Source organism: Myotis yumanensis, unplaced genomic scaffold, assembly GCF_028538775.1.
Source record: "Myotis yumanensis isolate MYYU_CA2020_CCGP unplaced genomic scaffold, mMyoYum1.0.hap1 SCAF_2, whole genome shotgun sequence".
NCBI classification, from domain to species: Eukaryota; Metazoa; Chordata; class Mammalia; order Chiroptera; family Vespertilionidae; genus Myotis; species Myotis yumanensis.
Window position 1 is genome coordinate 211,469,286 of NW_027223753.1, and position 21,238 is coordinate 211,490,523.

The window sequence follows — 21,238 nt, forward strand, 5'->3', positions numbered from 1 at the left end:
TGTATTATTAAACCAATTATACCTAATTGCAGTGGTCCTAAAATATGACCTTACAAATTACTCTCAATTCTTTTCAACCTAAAATAGAGGAAAATGTTAACAATTTCCAGGTGGAAAATGTTGCTTCATTTTAAAGCTGCATACCAAAGAGACTAAATTTTTAATACAAAGATAAATTCTAAAGTAAAAATATACCTGATCTTTGAAAAGAGAAATTTCCTGTCATCAAATATGACCTTCATTAAAACAAAAAATAAAATGCCCCAGAATAGCCTCTTCTCAAGTTAAAAATACAGAGCTACATCAAATTATTTTTGGAAGCAGTCAGGAAAGGATAGTGAGGAGGAAGTTCAAATAGCATACACACCATTTCTTACCAGAGTCAGAATGTTCATAAAAGTCTTGCAAGTCTTTTGGCAAATTAGATGAACTGGACTCAGTACACTTATGACAGCTATAATAATAAGAAACTTTGATGACTCCCCTCCAATTTAACCATGTCAAATTGCCAAAGTCTTCATATGCTTTCTTTGAAATGGGCCTGGCAGTCCCCTTGGGAATTAAGTAGCATATATTTGAGGTGGTGGGATTTTTTGGTTTGTAAAGCCCTCTCCCATCTAGGACTATCTCTCTATCTCTATCCTAATGCCTCCTAAGACTCCCCAGTTACACACAAAACAACAAACATGGATTTGTGTGCCTGTGGTCCTACAGTCCTGAGTTGAAAACCCTCCTCTCCACTGTCCTTTGGGTGGAATTCATTCCTTTTCAAAAGCCAAACACAAGACAAGGTTTCTCCCACCTTCTTCTCCTCTGGGGAAGACGTGGCTCTGTCCTCCTCTGTGCTTTCTCCTGTGCACATATTTCTGTCTGAGCAACAGCTTGGATGACTCAACTGCCTGCTGGGCTCAGACTTGGTAGGAAAAAGCTGCCTTCCCAGACACAGCCAGATGCATGGGGGCGGTGCAGGCCCACGTTCTCTCATGTTTCATCTTATCTGTAGCATTGGGACCGTGGCATTGGGAGTCAGGCAAACTGGATTATGTGACCCCCGTCCTCAACTTATGTGGCCTTGCTGAACTCCAATTCCTCATTCAATTCATAGGGTGTTGGGGGATTGAATGAGGTAATGTGAAAAATGCCTGGAATATGGTAATCCATAAAAATCACTGCTCACTGCTCTTCTCTGTCCCACTCATGTCCATGAACATCCTGAGTGAGGAGACTGACCAGTCACGGCTTCATTCAGACCCCAGCAGATTGCCGTGTGGTAACCCACTCCACAACTGCATTGTAGGATTATTCCTTAACTGCTCTAAAAAATTCAACAATTGCATGTCTTTCTTTAAAAAAGTAGAGGTTTAGCCCCAGAAACTTTACTTAAGGGATCTAGTTAGAGTAATAATTAGAAACACAGATAAAGATCTATGTGAGAGTTTTATTTTATTTTAATTATTCTAGTGAAATGTTAGAAGTACCCAAGAGTAGAGAGTTTAATTAAGTTATTGTATATCCACCCAATGGATTATTACACAGTATTAAAATGATGCATTAAAACTTTTTCATGACAGGAAATCATTCATGATGTAGCAACATTTGTACAATATCCATTGAGTACACACACAATAAAAATATCAAGTAAAAGAAACTAAATACAAAACTATTTAAATCACAATATAATCTCAATTATCTGAGTATGTACATATATGCAGAAAATAGTTTAGAAGGAAATACACAGAAATGTTAATGGCGTCAGCTCTTGGTCAGGTATAGAGGTCAGGTATTTCACCTTGCTAGTGGAATTAGGGCAGATTTATATTTTATTCTGTACAGTTTCTTTATTTTTTAGAGTTTTACACTGTGAAAATATATATATATATATATATATATATATATATATATATATACACACACACACACACACACACACACACACACACACACACAAACACACATACCCAGTGACCGAAAAGGCGAAACAACCAGAAAGACTGGAACAACCGGTGACTATGACACGCACTGTGGCAGCCAACCAACCTGATCTGGCCCTGATCACATCCCCCCCCACCCCCTACTGGCCCCACCCCTGATTGGCCCCCAACACCCTGATCAGGGGCAGGGCTGGCTGGCCAACTGCCTGTTGCCCCTCCACCCTGCCAGCTGGGCCCAATGGGCCCCCATCATGGCAGGCCGGCCAGACCCCACCCATGCACGAATTCATGCACCAGGCCTCTAGTATTCGTAATCCTATCTAATAATAGACAAACATGGTAATTAACCAGACCTCCGACACGCTTCCCATTGGCTAATCAGGGCGATATGCAAATTAACTACCAACCAAGATGGCGGCCGGCAGCCAGGCAGCTGAAGTGAACAGGAGGTTTGCTTGCTCCAGTGATGGAGGAAGCCAAGGTTCCCCGCCTGCCTTGCCGGCCTCTGAGCTGCACTCTAAGAAACAATGTTGCAATTATAGAAGCTAAACAAACCCCAGAAACCTGCTTTCAGCCAGCTGGGCCTCAGAGCTGGAGCTGCAACAGTGTTTCAATTATAGAAGCCGAACAAACCCAGATACCTGTTTTCAGCAGCCGAGGTCTCAGAGCTGGAGCCGAGCCTCAGAGCTAAAGCCGGCTCTCAGTTCCAGTGACAGCCATAGAAGGTAAATAAATACCAGAATAAAAAAAAAAAAGAAAAAAAGGAGAGGTTGGGAGCTTCAGTCACCCGCCAGCCTGAAAACGGCCCTCAGCCCCTCACCCAGACTGGCCAGGCACCCCAGTGGGGACCCCCACCCTGAAGGGGGTGTGACCAGCTGCAAACAGCCATCAGCCCCTCATCCAGGCTGGCCAGGCACCCAAGCGGGACCCCCACCCTGATCCGGGACACCCTTCAGGGCAAACCAGCCGGCCCCCACCCGTGCACCAGGCCTCTATCCTATATAGTAAAAGGGTAATATGCAAACTGACCCTAACAGCAGAAGGACTGGGAATGACTAGTCACTTTGACACACACTGACCACCAGGGGGCAGACGCTCAATGCAGGAGCTGCCCTCTGGTGGTCAGGGCGCTCTCACATGGGAGGAGCTCTGCTCAGCCACAAGCCAGGCTGATGGCTGCCAGTACAGCGGTGGTGGTGGGACCCTCTCCTGCCTCCTCAGCAGCACTAAGGATGTCCGACTGCAGTTTAGGCCTACTCCCCAAGTGGACATCCCCTGAGGGCTGCCGGGCTACCAGAGGGATGTCTGATTGCCATCTTAGGCCCAATCCCCCAGGGAGCGGGCCTAAGCCAGCAGGTGGTCATCCCCTGAGGGGTCCCAGACTGCGAGAGGGCACAGGCTGGGCTGAGGGCCCCTCCCCTCCCCCCCGAGTGCACAAATTTTTGTCACCGGGCCTCTAGTAAAAATATAATTTAAAAAACCCTGTAAAAATGAAAACATGGATTCTATATACCTTGAATTTTAAATATATGCTGATAAACATAATTTAATAACAAGCTAGCATTTTCTCCCCCAAATCAAATATAAACTCCCAAGAGCTGGGAATATGCCTTTTCATGTTTAAATCTCTATTCACTTCTTGGTGGAAATTCATTCATCTTTCACTTTTCCTGCAACATACTTATTGAATGTCATTCTGTGCCAGATGCTCTGTACTTGGGTCCTGAGAGAGTCTCAAATGGTGAGGGTATATACCAGATTCCTTGGGTGTGGCTTTTAGAAGGAATGAGATTTTTAAAAAACTAGCCCTGGCCAGTTGGTTGGAGTGTTGTACAGTACGCCAAAAGGCTGTGGATTGAATTCCCAGTCAGGGCACATACCCAGCTTTTGGGTTCGATCCCTGATCTGGGCTTGTGTGGGAGGCAACCAATCCATGTTTCAACCTCACATGAATGTTTCTCTCCTCTCTCTCTCTCTCTCCCTCTCTCTCTCTCTCTCTCTCTCTTTCTCTTTCTCTCCTTTTACCTCACATTCTCCTTTGCTCTCTCTCTCAAATCAATGAGAGTATATCCTTGGTGAGGATTTAAGAACCAAACCAAACCCAGTTTATTCAGTAGGCTGCATTTCTCTGATTTTGAACTCTAGATTGAGGGCACTCTAAACCTTTCATCCAGGAAGACTTGAATGGTCTCAACCTGAAGTCAGTATTGTGAACCACACGGGGTATTAATGTACACAGCGCGAATTGCATGAGGTCTAACTCTTGATGTAAAGGAAGCTGAGTTTGATTAATCTCTAATGTTCAGTTATGCACACATCTCTCACCTCATGGCTCTTGCTCATGCTGGGTTTTGGTGGTAGATTTTATCTTTTGAATCTTGTATTTTTAAAACGTTCTTTGTTATTAAAAAAAAAAAAAAAAATGACTCAGTGGCTCGCCTGAGATGGATGCAACTCAAAAGCAGAAGGTCCTGGTGGTGCTCATTGTGTCCAGGCCTTCTTGGTCTCGTCACCTGTGTCACGTGTATCAGAATCCCACTGAGCCCTCACCAGTGCTGCTGAGGGTGTCCGTCCTGTGATGTTGCTGCTTGGTCCTTCAGGGAAGTGTCTCTTCAGCTGCATCTCATGGAGCTTGGGGGGAGCCCAGGGAGGAGATGTCCTGCCATTGACATTGTGCCCACCCTCACACTTGCCTAGAGAAAAACTCCATGGTGGGTGCAAATATTGGAGAGAGGGATGAATCTCAGTATAAGCCAACAAAATTAAGTGTTTCCTCCAGAGGAAAGAAAAAGTAGAAGACTTTGTAGTTGTACTTTCAAATCACTTGCAGGCACATTGTTTCATTTGATTAGGCTGATGAGTGTTTTCACTGATCTGTAATTTGTATTAAGAATGGTGGCATTCTACCCTGACTGGTTTGGCTCAGTGGATAGAGCGTCGGCCTGCGGACTCAAGGGTCCCAGGTTCGATTCCGGTCAAGGGCATGTACCTCAGTTGCGGGCACATCCCCAGTGGGGGATATGTAGGAGGCAGCTGATTGATGTTTCTCTTTCATCGATGTTTCTAACTCTCTATCCCTCTCCCTTCCTCTCTGTAAAAAATCAATAAAATTGCTGGGGTCCAATCCCAGCAGGTCCAGGGGTCCCCAAAGGTGTGGACGGAGTCGGCGAAGAAGGAATGACACGAAGACAGCCTTCAGTTGGTCAGCAGCCTAGTCAGGACCTATAGCCAGGATCTCCAGCCAAAGTTCTGGTCGGAGTTCTGGTCAGGAACTGATGAGGATCTGACGTTTATTGTCTTATTACATCCGTATTTATACCAGCCGATTTTAATCCTGTCAATTTCTATTACAAGGGTTAAGGTGTTTCTCATCTCCATTCCAGGGAGTAAAGACCATGTAGCTTAACTACCCGCCTGGCACTTAATTAAGGGGTTGTATCCCCTCCCTAACCTCAGGGAAAGATCCCCACCTGGGGAAACAACCTTTCTCGGAGAGGTGACCTTGGTTAAAACACATGGCGCTAAAGGGAGCAAACATATTAAAAACAGTATGCTACATACGCCAGGTCCATTGAAACATATGCTGTGTAGATGTTTCTTTCCTGCAGTGACTGTGTCAAGCAGCAAGGATGGACCGGCTTCCGGCATAAAATATATTTTTAAAAAAAAGAATGGTGGCATTCTTATCTCAAAGATGAGGTTAGCACATTGTCTAAAATTCCCTCAAGATTTCTGTATTTTGGGTTTGTGAACCCATAAGCTACTTCATATAGAATTGGCTCCTTATTTGAAGCTCATCTGAATGACTGAATACACCTCTATGCTCATTCTGTGCTCACACACAGGTCTGCCCGGGGAAGTGTGAGAACACGGGTTGTGCGGCAGAGGCTGCAGAGGTGGCCATTGCTCCACGGAGGGTGTTCAGAGCACAGTGATTTCATGCAACTGAACTCATCTCATGTGAAATGCTATATATCGTGAAATCTTTTTCCATAATAAAGCTATTCTCTTAGGAAAAACTCTCTACCTTCTTCCCTTGCCGAGAACTATAGGCAGAGTTTGCTCACTCTTGTTTCAACCGTGTGCTACCTGGGATGGGCAGGATATGTGCTTCTTCGAGATGCTGTTGTAGGGTAAATTGTGTCCACCCCAAATGATATGTTGAAGGTCTCACACAGCCCCCAACTAGCTCAGAATGAGACCCTATTGGGAAATAGATCTTTACAGATGTGATTAGGTAAGGTCATACTGTAGAAGGGTGAAGCCTTCAGTCAATATGACTAGTATCCTTATAACCAGAAGGAAGTTTGGACACAGACACAGAGGGAACAAGGGGAGGTGAAGACAGATGTAGAAATTGGAGTTATGTGGGCATAAACCGTGGACTTGGAAGAAATAAGAGAGGATCCATTTCCAGAGGTTTGAGAGGGATTGTATGTAACTCAGCCAACAATTTAATTTCACACTTCTGGCTTCCAGAAATGTGAGAGAAGAAATTTCTGGGGTTTAAGTCCCCCAGTTTATGGTACTTTGTTATGGCATCCCTAAGACACTAATGTCGACCCCATATTGAAAGATGAAGCCAAAAAAACAACAAAAAGCAAGTGGCATAGGCAGTGAACTCATCCAAGACCTTCCCTCTGCTGCCATGAAGTACTCACTCACCTCTTTTTGTTGTACCTGTCAGTTTGAAAATGGAGATGTTGGCATCTCTTGATTTTGTATAATCCTTTGTGGTATTTGTTATACACAGTGGACATCTGTAGAATGGACCAGAAAAAAAAGTGGTGCCCATTAGTTAGATGTCTTTTTTATGACATTAGCTTTTTCCTTAATACCATCATTTATGCTATATTTTTTTCCATGAAATACTGGTTATTTAAAAGGATATTCTCTAATTAAAATTTAATACCAAGCAATGAAAGAAATATGGCTTCAGCGCTAGACATTTATAAGGGCTTCATTATATCCTTGCTCAGATGACAAGTTGAAGTTTGCTCAGCATGACATGAGAATAATTTATCAGAAGATATCAAAATGAGTAAAATGTATTGGAGGAAACCCTTTTGTACTCTCTCTCTCAAGAAGAGAGAAAATTATCTTAGAACACAAGGAATTTTTATTCATCCTTTATAAAAGGATATCCTACTTTTATTAAATACACGTTGAACTAGATTGAAGGAAAGAGCAAATTTACCATGTTGTATTCCATGGATTTCTAAATGGTTCCACTATATCACTGTGAGAATTGCTTGTATAAGCCAATAAAAAAAATGAACATGTTCTATGTGGGTTTATAAACAACTGCTGGGTGGGAAAATGTAGGAAGAAAATGTAAGACATTTTTTTTTAAAAAGCAAGATTCACTTACCCTACAGCTGTGAATTCATACAGTCATGCCCCAGTATGTAACTTGCACTAGAATGCAGTCTAATAGATTTTGGGAAGATTAGACACATTTCTCAAAATATGAAGCTGACAATGCTTATAATTTTATCAAATGTTTTCAAAGAACACAACCTGACTAATTAGTGGAGAATTGGGGTTGGTGAGGGAGGATTAAATGGTCTTTATTAGTTTTGCTATAAAGTTTCAATAAAGTAATGATCATAAAAATCCTTCTGAAACTAAAAAACACATGATCTGGTTTAGACATAGGTGGAAAGGAATGTCAAGACATAGGTGGAAAGGAATTGTGAATCAGTATCCTAAGCGTACTAAAGAGAATGCTTTCCTTCAGGTACAGATGTAATGACCCTGACCCACCATGCTGAATAGCCAGGATTTCAGAATGCCCCGCCTCCCATGACATCCCTCCCACCTTAAAGACTATTGTGCAGTGTTCTAGGTACATCTTATTTTTTATACCTGGCATACTAGTCATTATTATGATGATCATTTTATGCAGCCCTTATGTGTTTAGAGCAGTGGTTCTCAACCCTCTGACCCTTTAATACAGTTCCTCATGTTGTGACCCAACCATAAAATTATTTTCGTTGCTACTTCATAACTGTAATGTTGCTACTGTTATGAATCGTCATGTAAATATCTGATATGCAGGATGGTCTTAGGCGACCCCTGTGAAAGGGTCGTTTGACTGCGAAAGGGGTCGCGACCCACAGGTTGAGAACCACTGGCTTAGAGTTACTCATTCATACCCGTTTCTTGGTTCAAAATTCCTTTTTGCATCCCATTCCATCCTCAGGTACCCTTACCTTTCCTGAAGCCCATTCTTTAGTTCCAGAGCTGAATTTGTAGTCCCAAACTTATTTCTTATCATTTCTGGGGAAATTTCAAATTGTTTTCTCCAGATATTGCTTATCTGCTTTTTTCCCCCTACTTTCTCTTTCTGGAATTGTTATTATCCATATAGATCTTCAGCCCTCCTCCAAGTCTCTTCATCTTTCTTTCATATTTGTGTTTCTTTTTCTCTTTAGGCAATATTCTTGGTAATTTATTTAGATTTATTTCACTGTACTAGTACACTAATTTCCCCGACTGTGTCTAAACTAAATATTTATATCAAGAATTATAATTTTCATTTCTGAGTATTTTATTTCATTGTTTATCTGATGTATCTGTCCTTTTTGATATATTTTCCCTTTTCTTATTCTTGATCCAATTTTGTATTTCTGCAACCATTTCAAAAAAATTATTCAGTAATCTGTGTACAGTGATTCCATTTCTGAGGTCTCTGTTGTTTCTTCTGACTCATATGGTAAATTGATCTCTAACGTGCCCAGTGGTTTGGGGTAATGAGCTCAGGATTGGAGGGACGAGTTGGGCCTTGTCTGTAAACATCCCCCGTGGCTCAGTCCTCCAGGGAAGACTTGCCTTTGCTTCTGTCAGATGTTCTTAGTAACTGGGTCACCATTTGTTAATTTCTTGTCCTGAGGCTTCGTCGACCCTGGAGATAGTGTGTAAACCCAAACCCCAAACCTGAGCAAGGCTAGTGCTATGGTTAGACATGGTTCCTACCTGAAACCCTGGCAGGGACAGCAAGGCTGTTTGCCGGGGTTCTTGTCCCAGCATCAAGAAGGGTTCAGGAATCTGGAGAAGGCTGTGCGTAGATGTTAAATAGGAATCTGGGGACTAATAAAGAATCCGGAGACGAAATATAATTTTGAAAGGCATTGGGGGTCAGAGGAGCTTAGCTAAAGGAGCTAAGTTCTAAGGTCTTAAGTCTAAGGTCTTAGGTTCTCTCCGTCCCCACGACCCCATGCTTTTTATTAACACAACTTGTCCTGAGGCCAGGCAGAGATGTACACCTCAAAGGGTCAGGGTTTGGTACAGAGTCCATTGTCAGAATGGGGGGATGGGCCTACGGCTGTTCAGGTGTTTGGCCAGTAGGAGGCAATAACATGTAGATTAAGATGCCTTTTAGCTGTCTGGCAGCCACAATCACTTTAATGTATCCTATTCAGGTTTGGGGAAATGCCTTCACCCATTCCCAACAGGTGACTCCATGTGTGACTCAACCCTGCTGAGTCCCCAAGTCTCATCAACCTTTTGATGAAACTCTTGAAATTATGACATGCTGGAATTGGTCTCCGGCAGCTACTTGCTAAAAAGGTGTTTGTTTTTTTCAGTCCACTTAGCGAGGTTGCAGCTTTCTGCAGAAGTTTCCCAGCATGCAGAGGATGTCTCTGCTCTGTCCCTATTGCTTCTTCGAAGAGCAAATGTCCCACAGCACCTATCGCATCAACGAGAGCCTGCCCTAGAGAGTCCAACTCCCTCTTCACTTATAGATCCCCAAGGACTTCCCTTACCTGAGAACTCTCTTGTTCGTGTACACAGATGTTTATTCTGTTTATCCAGCATTCTACATTTCTTATGCCAAGAAGTATTTAATAATAATTAATTTTTATAACCTCAGAGATCTGAGTCGCCCCAACTCACATTTGACTTATTGGCCATATTAAAGTATTTGGCAAAAAAAAAAAAAAAAAAAAAATGGGAAACTAAGATTCCAAATAACATACCATATTTTCATGACAGAAATGACCAAAAATCAATCTAAGGAGGAATTTTATCTCAAAATTCTCAGAGATTCATGAGATGATTATAGAAGAAATATGCAATTAAAACCAATAAGAAGAATATAGATAACTGAATATAAGAATTGCTCAAACTTTAAATTGAATAGGATTTTGACAGGGTGCCATTGAAAAATAGAATTTTGCTGGTCACTAGTTTCTGGTAGAACCCCAGAAGGAGTAAACATAGGCATTGGTTATAGATAAATAAAACAAAAATCGCCTGTCGCTCATACTTGGGAGTCCAAAGTAAATCACCCTCAGAGGAAAGCCACACCCAGGACTTCTCCTCCCCTGCTAAGCCCTGCTTCTCCACCCAGTCAGCACCCCTCCCCCCCAAACCTAGGCATCACCTCTGACCTTTGCCTCACTCCAGCATCCAGGCCGATTCTATGACAGTCACGTCTCATTTTTAGAGGTATCTTGTTTCAGCTCCTTGAACATGCCTCCATGTTTCCCACCTCCGGGCATTGCGCGTGCTTCTCTTCTTCTCTGTTCTCAGCCCTACCCTTCCCCTCCGTTGTACCACATTTGAATGCACCCTCCACGGAAACCATTACTCTCATGCCCTGTCTCAACACTCCTCTTTATCAAGTTCAGCCTCCACGTCCTAATTCTCTTAGAGCATTCATTTATCATGGGGAGTGATTGTTTTCTTTGTCTTTCTCCCAGACTAAAATATTTGCTCCTAGAGGTCAGGGGCCAACCATCTTGTTCATCCCGTAAATGAATAAATACAATTCAAGTTTTATAAACTTCTGTGGCTCTTTTTAATAAGTCCTTCAGATAATCTATTTAAAAATCAGATTCTATTTTTTCTAAGGATTTCTCCTTTTAAGTAACTAGAAATCTAACTAGAGGAGAGATTAATGGCAGACTCAAATTTCTGCTCGAGAGCGAAGATCTGATCATTAACAGCCTAAGCAGGGTAATTAGGTAGACAGTCGGAATGCAGTGCTCGGGCTTAAATTAGCAGCGTGTAATTGAGCCTCATTTAACTGCAGGAGAATTTCACTGAGAGAATTTTATTTACAAGAGAAAAATGTCTCAGTGAGATTGCTTCGAGAAAAGCTAAACATATATATGCCAATTACTCCGTACTTATCAGAGCCAGCCTGGGATCGCTGGCTTATTCCTCCTACTCCGGGGGCAGGGGTCACGCCACCCTCTCTGGCCAACTGACTTCTTCCAGGCAGCCACGGTCTGGGCTGGGGCTTCATGAACCTTGGACATCTTGACGATACTTGAAAAATATAACAGGTCCCACCAAAATGATGCCTTATTCTACTGAGCCAATTTGGGGGGACATTTAAAATACATATGTCAGTAAGATCCAAACAGGTATTAATGCAGCACTCTGCAAGGGGGAGAGAAAGAGCGGTGAGGCAGGCCAGCGGGGACCTCTTTGTCCCCACAGAGGCAGCTGTCACTGAGGAAGGCAGGGCCAACGCACACCAGCCAACTAGATTGAATGGGATTAGGTGGGAAGTTGCATGTTACCAGGGCAGCCAGGAAGACCAGGGGATCATCCATGGCGCAGCAGGCTGTGGGGTCAGGTGCTGGAGGGAAGGATTACAAAGCCCGGGTAAATATTGGAAGCCCTCCCCTCCGCTTTTATGCACGCGCAGATGTGATCCGATTGAAAAGCAAGCACCACAAAAGGCCATTTTGACACATTTACTCCCAACATAAATATTTTCCTAGATTTCCCACATGCCCCCTGCCGTGCTGCTCAAATGAGTTTGGTCTGCGCCTGCGGCGCCCATATGCTCACCACCCACGGACACCTTCTTCAAAATACATTTCCATTGCATGAGCGGCGCGCTGATGGAGCCTCTTTGTGAGATATTCAGATCCATAAGCCCATGAAGTAAATGTGACTCCCTTCCCTTCCCCTGATCTCCTCAGAGGCAACTACAGCTCACATTTTGGTGGGTATCTGCTGACATCTCTCTGTTCATGTACAACACACATTTCTAACCACATACACATGTCCATTGCCATGTATACAGAGCATTACATATTATTCTGCAGTTACTTTATGTTATGTCTTAGAGTTCTTTCCACAGAGTACGGATGCATTTACCTTACTGTCTTCAAAATGGCTGCATAGGATGGGCGCACCCTAATTTATTTATTCATATATTCACCCCTCGATTGATGTTTAGGTGTGTTTACAATTTTTTTAAACAATGCTGCAGTTTTTATTTTTTTAAGCAGTGCATTTCCTGTGCAGACATTGATGTGTGCATGTGTATGAGTGTTCCCATAGGATCGAATATGCTAGCAGATTGCCCAGCAAAGAACAAATGGCTTCCTGAGTATCTGTAGGTGCTTATGTCCCCACACCCTTGCCAAGGCCGTGTATTATCAAATACATATTTTACTTATTTTCTAGTCTCCTGGATGAAACTAACATCTTGTTCAATCTGCATTGACTTGGCTAAGTTTAAATAAATTCTGTTCAGAAATCAAATAACATGTCATTCATTTCATTTGTGGAAAATTGATACCTTTGCAATACTGAGTCCTCTGATGCTGGAATTTGATGTGCCTCTCCATCCATCCCTGCCTTCCATTGTGTCCTTTGACAAACATACATACATATATATATATATGGTGTTCTTTGAGTTAATTTTATGTATTACAAGTTGTTTGTAGGTAGGTATTTAGTATGTTTATTGATCTAGCAAGTGGGTTCTTTTATCATCATTATTAATTGCAGATTACAGCTTTCCTGGAGTGCAGGCACTTGCACGGACATTCCTATTTAATATCACAACACATTTTAGTTCAACTTGTCCCCTTCAAAGACGCGATCCTATGGAAGCACTCATATGTGCTCACATCACTGCTGTGCAGGAAGGTAGTATTGGCCATTGTGCAGAAGAGGAAACAGGCTCTGTAGGCTACGTTTCTGTTCTAGGTTATGGTGATAAGAAGACGCAGAGATGAGATGTTTGCTCCATTTTTTCTGGAAGGTCTCTCTTCCTCCACTTTCATAATTTCACACCCTCCTGGTGTCTGTCCCCTCTGTCTTGCTGTGTCTTTTGCTGGCCCTCTTCCCTCTCTCTCTCCTCTGGGGGCTCCTGGGCATCAGTTCCATAAAGGGCTCCTGACATGCAGAGTCCTCCAAACTCTGCCTCCAGCTTGGCTTTCCTCACCTCCTCTGGGTGACCAGCCTGCTCAGGAATGACTGTCTTTCCTAAAACAGACACCCTGGCCCGAGGTATCTGCTCTGAGAGCTGTCAGCCCTGTGGGGCCATCAAACTCTTCACCCCAACCAAGTCTGTTGATTCCTCAGCTTAAACATTTCTGTGTGCAATGCTCCTGTTCCACACCACTGTTCCCCCACGTGGCCCGGCCTTGCTGTCTCACACTCCAGCCCTGACCCAGAGCCAGGGAGCTCCAGGGGTGAGGGTGTGAGCTCGCAGCCAGACGCCGGGGTATCGTGCTGTGCTGGTTGGGCTCCTGCTAGTTGTATGAACACAGGCAGGCCACTTGCCCTCTGTTCCTCACTCTTCTCTTCTGTAAATGGGAGTAATTACAGCGCCTGTCTCAGGGGGACATCGTGGGAGCTAAAGGGGTCAGAGCACAGGAACAAGGTCACGTTCTGTGGTCACATCACCGTATGTGCAGGAAGGTAATATTGGCCATTGTGCAGAAGAGGAAAGGGTTGTTATTCAACTTAGGAATTTGGGAGGGGACCAAATTCAACCCAGAACGCCAGGTTACACCTCTTATCTTAAGGACCTACTGCCTTCCCTCTCTTAGATACATCTTTCGACATAATTTTCCTTAAGCAGTCATTTATATCAGGCCGCTCAGTTGCTCAAGAAATAGTTGGAGCTCCTTCATCTAATCGTGGCTCGACACCCACCCAGCCCATCACAGAGCAGACACACCTCAGAACCAAACAGTGAGCTCAATTCTGTTCCAATTAACATTGGAATTAAGAGAACGAGATAACTTTAAAGTTATCATAGGTTATATATTTAGTTCCTATTTTCGCTTCTGTTTTAATTCATGCTAATTTGATTTTCAGATGAAAAAAATGTAAGATATCCATTCAGAAACGAGTCTCAGGCCCGGTGTTGTATGCTTGGAACTGAGATCTGAAACTTGTGCTCCTCCGATGGTAGAGGCTGTTCTGACACCTGCTGAGGAGAAGGCGCAGCTGCGTCACACAGTATGGCTGTCAATTAGAGGTGACAGGCACAGCTGATCAAAGTTTCATGGTGTCGCGCTACCATTTGGCGTCTTATTAGAAGAACCATTTGTTCTTTTAATTACTAGTAGCTCGATTCAGATTGCAAAAGTGGAAAAAAAACCCCACAAAACCCTGAGATATATTTCTGACTAAGTGAAAAATCAAATATGCTTTTAAAATCTTCCTGAAAACATTGCTGTCCCTATTGAAGATCAAACAGCCTGGCTGTGTAGGAAATAGACAGGGAGGGAGTATAATGGAAGAATAATTAACACCAAAATCTTTAAATATGCTCATTTTTTATACAAGAATATATTATAGTCACTCCAAGAGGGGAAAATACTCTTTTTATGTATTATACATGAGTAAGATTCATGCCGAAACCTAAAAAGAGGTATTTTAGCTTGCTTTTTTTTTTTTACCCAGACTTAAGACAAGACTTTTTGTATAGGAGCAATGATAGATGTTTCATCCACTCATCTCTTTGACAAGTATTTTCGGATAGCCCAGCCACGCACTTTTCTGTGGAATGGAGAAAAAAAGTTGAGCAAGACACATCAAGTTCCTGATGTTCTAGTTGGAGGAGAGAAAGGTGAAACCAGTCTCGCACACACACAAGATAGATAACTTCACACTGATGTATACAATCCGGTGCTCTGAGCCTGAGTGGCCATGAGTGCAGTCAATGTGGGCTGAAAGGAAAGTTGACTTAGAAATGAGGCCAGAATGGTGGGAAGGAGCCAGCCAGGAAGAGATGTGGGTCAGGGCCCCCTGGGTGAAGTGATTAAGGGGACCGTGTGGCCAGGGCATGGTGGAAGGAGAGTAGAGACCTCTTGGAGATGTAGTCGACCGTGAATGACTTGTAGCCTCCCTCTGTGGACACCAAATGATTGAATGATTCATCGTGTTAAGTGGCCATGATGTTGAGTGGAGAATGGGCTGCGAGAAGCAGGAGACCATGATGTTGAGTGGAGAATGGGCTGAGAGGAGCAGGAGACCATGATGTTGAGTGGAGAATGGGCTGAGAGGAGCAGGAGACCATGATGTTGAGTGGAGAATGGGCTGAGAGGAGCAGGAGACCATGATGTTGAGTGGAGAATGGGCTGAGAGGAGCAGGAGAGGAAACGGGGTGTGGGCGTGTCGTGTCCCCCACCACTCAGTGCCACAGCAGCCGGAGGAATGCGGCTATCCTAGTAGACTTCCCCACAGCCCCAGTGTTCCTACAACATTCCTAACTGTGTAAATATCCTATTTTCATTGGTAGTTTTATGTCTCTAGACTGGCTGAACTGGTACCGAGCTGGGGGTTTATTTTAGTGGCTGTAACGTGCAAGCTCATGTCAACTAACGTTGGAGAACCACTTCAGCACTTATCATAACCCCTTTACTCTTAGTTAACGCAAAGTTCTAACAGCGTTGGCAGGTCTGGTGTCTACCTCTCAGTGGCAAAATATCCTCGGGTGAGGATTAACAAAACAAGAAAAAGTGGCGTATTACAGGAGCAAAGTGAGTGATTGTTAAATGTGCCTAGAGAATAGAGCCCTCTGGGGGCCAGCGGGGGGCTGAATGCTTGCCGGCCCCTCTGTATCCCCGGCTCTCCCGGCTCTCCCCAGGCACTGGGCACATTGCTTCCACCTACACCTGCCAGTGCTGACGGCTTGTCAGTTCTAATGACAATCTTCCGTATCAGAAAGGAGACGTAAATTGCATGCCTAATATTTGCATCCCTCTTTTCTGTCTGTCACTCTGTACTTTAAAGGAACTGGTTGTTAAAGCATTATATAAGTATGCAAAATATATTGAAAGAGAAAAAAATGTTTCAATTATACACAACACATGCTGGTAAGAAATGCTTGATGTGTGATGACATATGACAAGTGGTAAAAGGTATTTTTAGTTACTTCCGTTCAGGAGAGGATAAAGCAAAAATATCTCGAATATGCAGCATTAGCTTTTCCAGCTTGTCTGTTAGTTAGTGTATTTATAGCATATTTTAAAATAAGCAACTACATGGAATTGTTTAAAAAGTGAATTTATGATTTAAAAATATTTAATACATTGTTTAATTTGCAACCTTTGAAAAGGCTTATGCCAGATCAGTATTTGTCTTATGATTTTTTCTTTTCCAATCCCTTTTGAATTGCTCTTATCTTACACTAGAGGCCTGGTGCACAAATTTGTGCACGGGTGGGGCCTGGCTGGCCCAACCCAATTGGGGTCAATTGGGGGCAGGGATGGTCAGGGGGAGAGGCTGTGGGCAGTTGGCGGGCTGGCCCCGCCCCCTGGTGGAACTCCAGTGGAACTCCCGGTGGAGGGGACAATTTGCATATTACCCTTTTATTATATAGGATAAGAAAGGATAAGCCCTTTTTATTTTATTTTAGCAACTGATCTATGAAAAAAGTGTAGTCCTTACAAGAAATAACCAAGAACTGTAGTAATTGTGTTCACAATGTAAATATTTAAGACCTAAAATCAATGAGGTCAAGATCCCTGGTAAATTCTGATTAAAATAAACCAAAGGATGTTTCAAATGAACCTAAAGAAAACAAATAATAAATGAAGTTGAATTTGGGGCATGTTAGTCTTTTCCTAAACAGACAAAAAAAAAAAATCGTTCTCTTTGAGATGAAATTGCATCAGATGCAGAAATACTCAATAGAAGAATACAACAGTGGCAGAAAGTGTTCCGAGTCACCCACCATGTAGGTGTAACAACTCACTTTGGGGTTTATTCTTCTGCCTTTGTTTGGTTTATCATCCTCTATAATAAAAGCATAATATGGAAATTGTCCCCTCCACTGGGACCTCGACCAGGAGTTCAACCAGGGGGCAGGGCCAGCCAGCCAACCGCCCGTGGCCCCTCCCCTGGGCAGCCCCACCCTGGCTGGTGGCAGGTAGCCGGGGGAAGGGAGGCCCTGGCTGGCAGATACTAGGGACCCTATCCATGCACGAATGTCATGCACTGGGCCTCTAGTCAAATTATAATTGGGCAGTAAATATTAGTTTCATTATTAAAAGAAAAAAAATCATCATCATTCTTCTTAAAGCAACACTGACATTTATCTCTTAACATTAGCCATTTCTGTACAGCTTGAGTAGTACAGGCAGGAATTGTTATCAAACCGAAAGGGTTTTTTGGGCTGCATGCATTAAAGCCCAACCAACCGTGAACAGGAGTTTGCAGCCATAAAAGTAAAGGTTAGTTTTTAAAGAAATGGCACCACGCCCAGAGTCACAGGTGACCTCAAAGACCTGGCTCACGGAGGATGGGCCATATCGGGGAAAGACCATTAATCACGTGGCCAGGGGAGTCAGCGTGGTTAGGGCCGCGATCGGTGCTAGGGTGGAGGGTGGTGGTCATTGCATCTGGTCCTGATGTCAGCCAGGGAGTCATTCTGTCTGGTGTCACATCGATTTGGTTGGTGGGGTCAGTTTGCTTTCCGGGGTCTGGAGCTCAAACACGATCCAAGCCTGGATGTTATCTGTCTCTGTGGTCACTGGCGCAGGCTTTGTTCCTAAGATGATCTGACGCAGGCCACTGATTGTCCTGGGGGCTTAATGATCAAGGGAGTGCTCGTGCAAGGGGCGGGGGCAGGTGAGTCAGGGGCTCCCAGGATGGAAGAGGCCAGTTCGAATCAAAGGAAAGAAGGAGAAAAGGTCAGAGGAGAGAAGATGAGGTTCCGTGCGGTGACAAAGATCAGGGGTCACATGGAGACACCGTGTCCCATGTGGATGTGAAGGAGCAATGGCTGTGTGTGGCTTTTTTTCCCTGAGGTGAAAGCAGTTATTGCCAGTTATTTCAGTAATGATTAAGAAATAGCATGGCCCTAACTGGTTTGGCTCATCGGATAGAGCGTCAGCCTGTGGACTCAAGGATCCCAGGTTCAATTCCGGTTAAGGGCATGTACCTTGGTTGCGGGCACATCCCCAGTAGAGGGCGTGCAAGAGGCAGCTGATCGATGTTTCTCTCTCATCGATGTTTCTAACTCTCTATCCCTCTCCCCTCCTCTCTGTAAAAAAATCAATAAAATATATTAAAAAAAAGAAATAGCATGAAACCTATCTAATTTTATTAATCAATGTTACCCCAATAAATTCAATAACATTCTTTAAAAGGAGATAGCAAAGTGCTTTGCAACACAGACTATAAGAGGAACTGATTGTTGTCTTATAGCTAAGTATGGGTTATCTTTATGGGGAAATCAGATAGTTTTTCCTGGGAAGTTTGTAGGTATATTTTTTAAAGTATATTTTTACTGATTTCAGAGAGGAAGCGAGAGGAAGAGAGATAGAAACATCAATGATGAGAGAGAAACATTGATTGGTTGCCTCCTGCACACCCCCTACTGAGGATTGAGCCCACAACCTGAGCATGTGCCCTGATCAGGAATCGAACCCTGACCTGCTGGTTCATTGGTTGACTCTCAACCTCTGAGCCACACCAACTGTGCTGTAGGATATTTTATTGCTTTATTTTTGTACGTGAAATACTTCAAACGAAGGCAAACGTTTATACTTACATGAGGTGAAAATTTACAAAAGAAAGCTAATACTCCCTTAATCTGTCACATGTGAAGAGAAAAATGATCAAAGGAAATCTGCTACATTTGTCACATACCAATTTTACGCCAACTCTGTCGCTACAATATAAATACATTGCCTAGACCTAAAAAAATAATTTATGACATTAAATTTTCTAAGTATATACTTACTGTGTAACATACTAAAAACTGCTCATTTAAGCTGTTGAACATTTGAAATGGTTTGGACCCTTCAATTAACATGCACACCTGTGATCAGCCTTTGCATGAGGTTTCTTCAAGTGAAAACAATCTCTCGCTGACTGCGTTTGCCCCTCTCTTTCAGGATCTAGATTTCTCATCACATCCACGGGAGCCTTGTATATTAAAGATGTACAGAACGAAGACGGATTGTATAACTACCGCTGCATCACGCGCCACAGGTACACGGGGGAGACCCGGCAGAGCAACAGCGCCCGGCTCTTTGTATCAGGTAAAGGCTCAGCGCCCCCTATATCTGCTCTCTCTTTGCTGGTGTCCCGAGATGTCACCACCCACATGGTGAAATTCATGACTAAAATCAAGCCTTCAGGCTTTTCCCCAAAAATATTTTATCAACGTAAGGTCTGTTTTCTTTACAAAGCAATACCAATACAATGCAGTACAAATAGAGATATTCCAATGAAGTCATTTCATATTTTGTGAAATTCCAAATCCCTTTGGCGCAATATGAGTTCTCTTTGGAAGACAGCACCTCCTTGCCATACACATTTGTGTGGCCTGTCGCTGACAACGCCAGCCGTCACCACGATGCCTCCCACCCCGCCGAGCTGAGGGAGAAGAGCAGGGTCACGTGGAACACACCTGTGGTCCACAATGATGCTACAAAGTTGGAGAAATGAACCATGTCTAAAGGTAAAGGGATGTTCATGCTCTCCCTTCCCCTCCAGGATTATTCTCATGTGAAGGAAATCTGAGAGCAGTGATTCCGCTCTGATAAATATGACAGTTTTGTGATGGGAGTTGCCCTTTGAGAAAGTATCAGTCTTTTGCATAATCTTCACATTTGGTTCGCTATTGGCCCATCTGTCAAACAAATTAGCACTTCCTGGAGCAAGCCCGATGTGTGAAAGCTCCATCTCAGCATTAGAAAATCGAATGCAAAATATCTGACCTTTGCCCTATAGAGTGTAAAATTGGTCCCCGCAGTGAATATAGTAATTGTGTTTGTAGTGGTGCTTTGTGAGAGAGAAGTGATGGAAAGTTGCTCAATGTTGGGGGTGGTGGTCATTAAAACCATTGTCTCCTGGACACCTGCTGATTGTGCCTGAGGATGCTCTGTATGAATCTCCCTTCCCCCTGCACCGAGATAACCAAAGCCCACCTGTTTTTTGAGGCACAGCACCAAAAGATGGCAGAATTAAGTGATTTCTCCTCCGCACTTGAACGTATTTTTCTTATCTTTTTCATGTCAATTGTTACTTTCTCCTGTGTTATAGTTATTAGGTCTTGGTGCCTCTGTTAAGAAAATTGTTAATGCTAAAAAAAATGAGAACATAGCGATCGCAGGTTACCCTTCTAAAATTCTAAGCTTCGAAAGAAAAAATAAATGAATTTCATTTTAAATCAGATTTATTTTAAAATATACACATGGGGCACACATGCTCAGGGTGGGGACATATGAACAGCAATATTTTTAATGAGCCCAAACTTCTACTGAAATTAAAACAGAATAAATCCAATGATAAAAGAAAAAACACATGGATGGCATCAACAAAACCAGGTGATGGAAATGCCCAGAATCTCTTGGGTGGGTGTGGGCAAACTACTGACAGTAACAGGCCCCCGGGGTGAGGGGCAGCAGCTGTATCACAGAAGCACTAGATGGTGCGAAGGCCTGTTGGAATCACAGAACTGCAAAATAACCAACACATGCTCCTCTCAAAAAGCAGAGGACAGTCTTTTCCATGGAAACCTGGGAAAGTGTGTCTAAGAGCAATCCCAACAGGTAGGTAGACCGGCATGGACTGTGAGCTGAAAATGGGGGAGAAAGGCCATAACTGGCAGCGATCACACAGCTCAGTGCTGGTCTAGGTCTGCAGAGATACTGGAGGTGTTCAGAAAATACTCCTTTCGAAGAAGAGATACTCACCCTGAGGGAAACTGCTGGAATTAGAAAGCAAATCAGCCAGGGAGAATGCTAACATAACAGAGAGACTAAGCTAGGGTAGCATGGAGACCATAGGAATTCTGTCTTACCTGATATATAATGTTATGCAAGAAAAATAGTACAGCCCTAGCCGGTTTGGCTCGGTGGATAGAGCGTTGGCCTGCGGACTGAAGGGTCCCAGGTTCGATTCCGGTCAAGGGCATGTACCTTGGTTGCGGGCACATCCCCAGTAGGGGGTGTGCAGGAAGCAGCTGATCGATGTTTCTCTCTTATCGATGTTTCTAAGCCTCTATCTCTCTCCCTTCCTCTTTGTAAAAAAATCAATAAAATATATTTTTTCAAAAAAAAGAAAAGAAAAATAGAGCATGA

The 21,238-nt window shown here is 43.4% G+C and overlaps 1 protein-coding gene across 1 annotated transcript in view; it reads left to right on the forward strand.

The window, feature by feature from the left end:
• The window catches only part of DSCAM (DS cell adhesion molecule), a 469,770-nt gene that overhangs the window by 265,532 nt on the left and 183,000 nt on the right, over nucleotides 1–21,238 (forward strand). Inside the window, exon 5 of the mRNA XM_070403791.1 lies at nucleotides 19,046–19,192. Within this exon, the coding sequence (XP_070259892.1) occupies nucleotides 19,046–19,192 (147 nt within the window). The remainder of the gene's footprint in view (nucleotides 1–19,045; nucleotides 19,193–21,238) is intronic.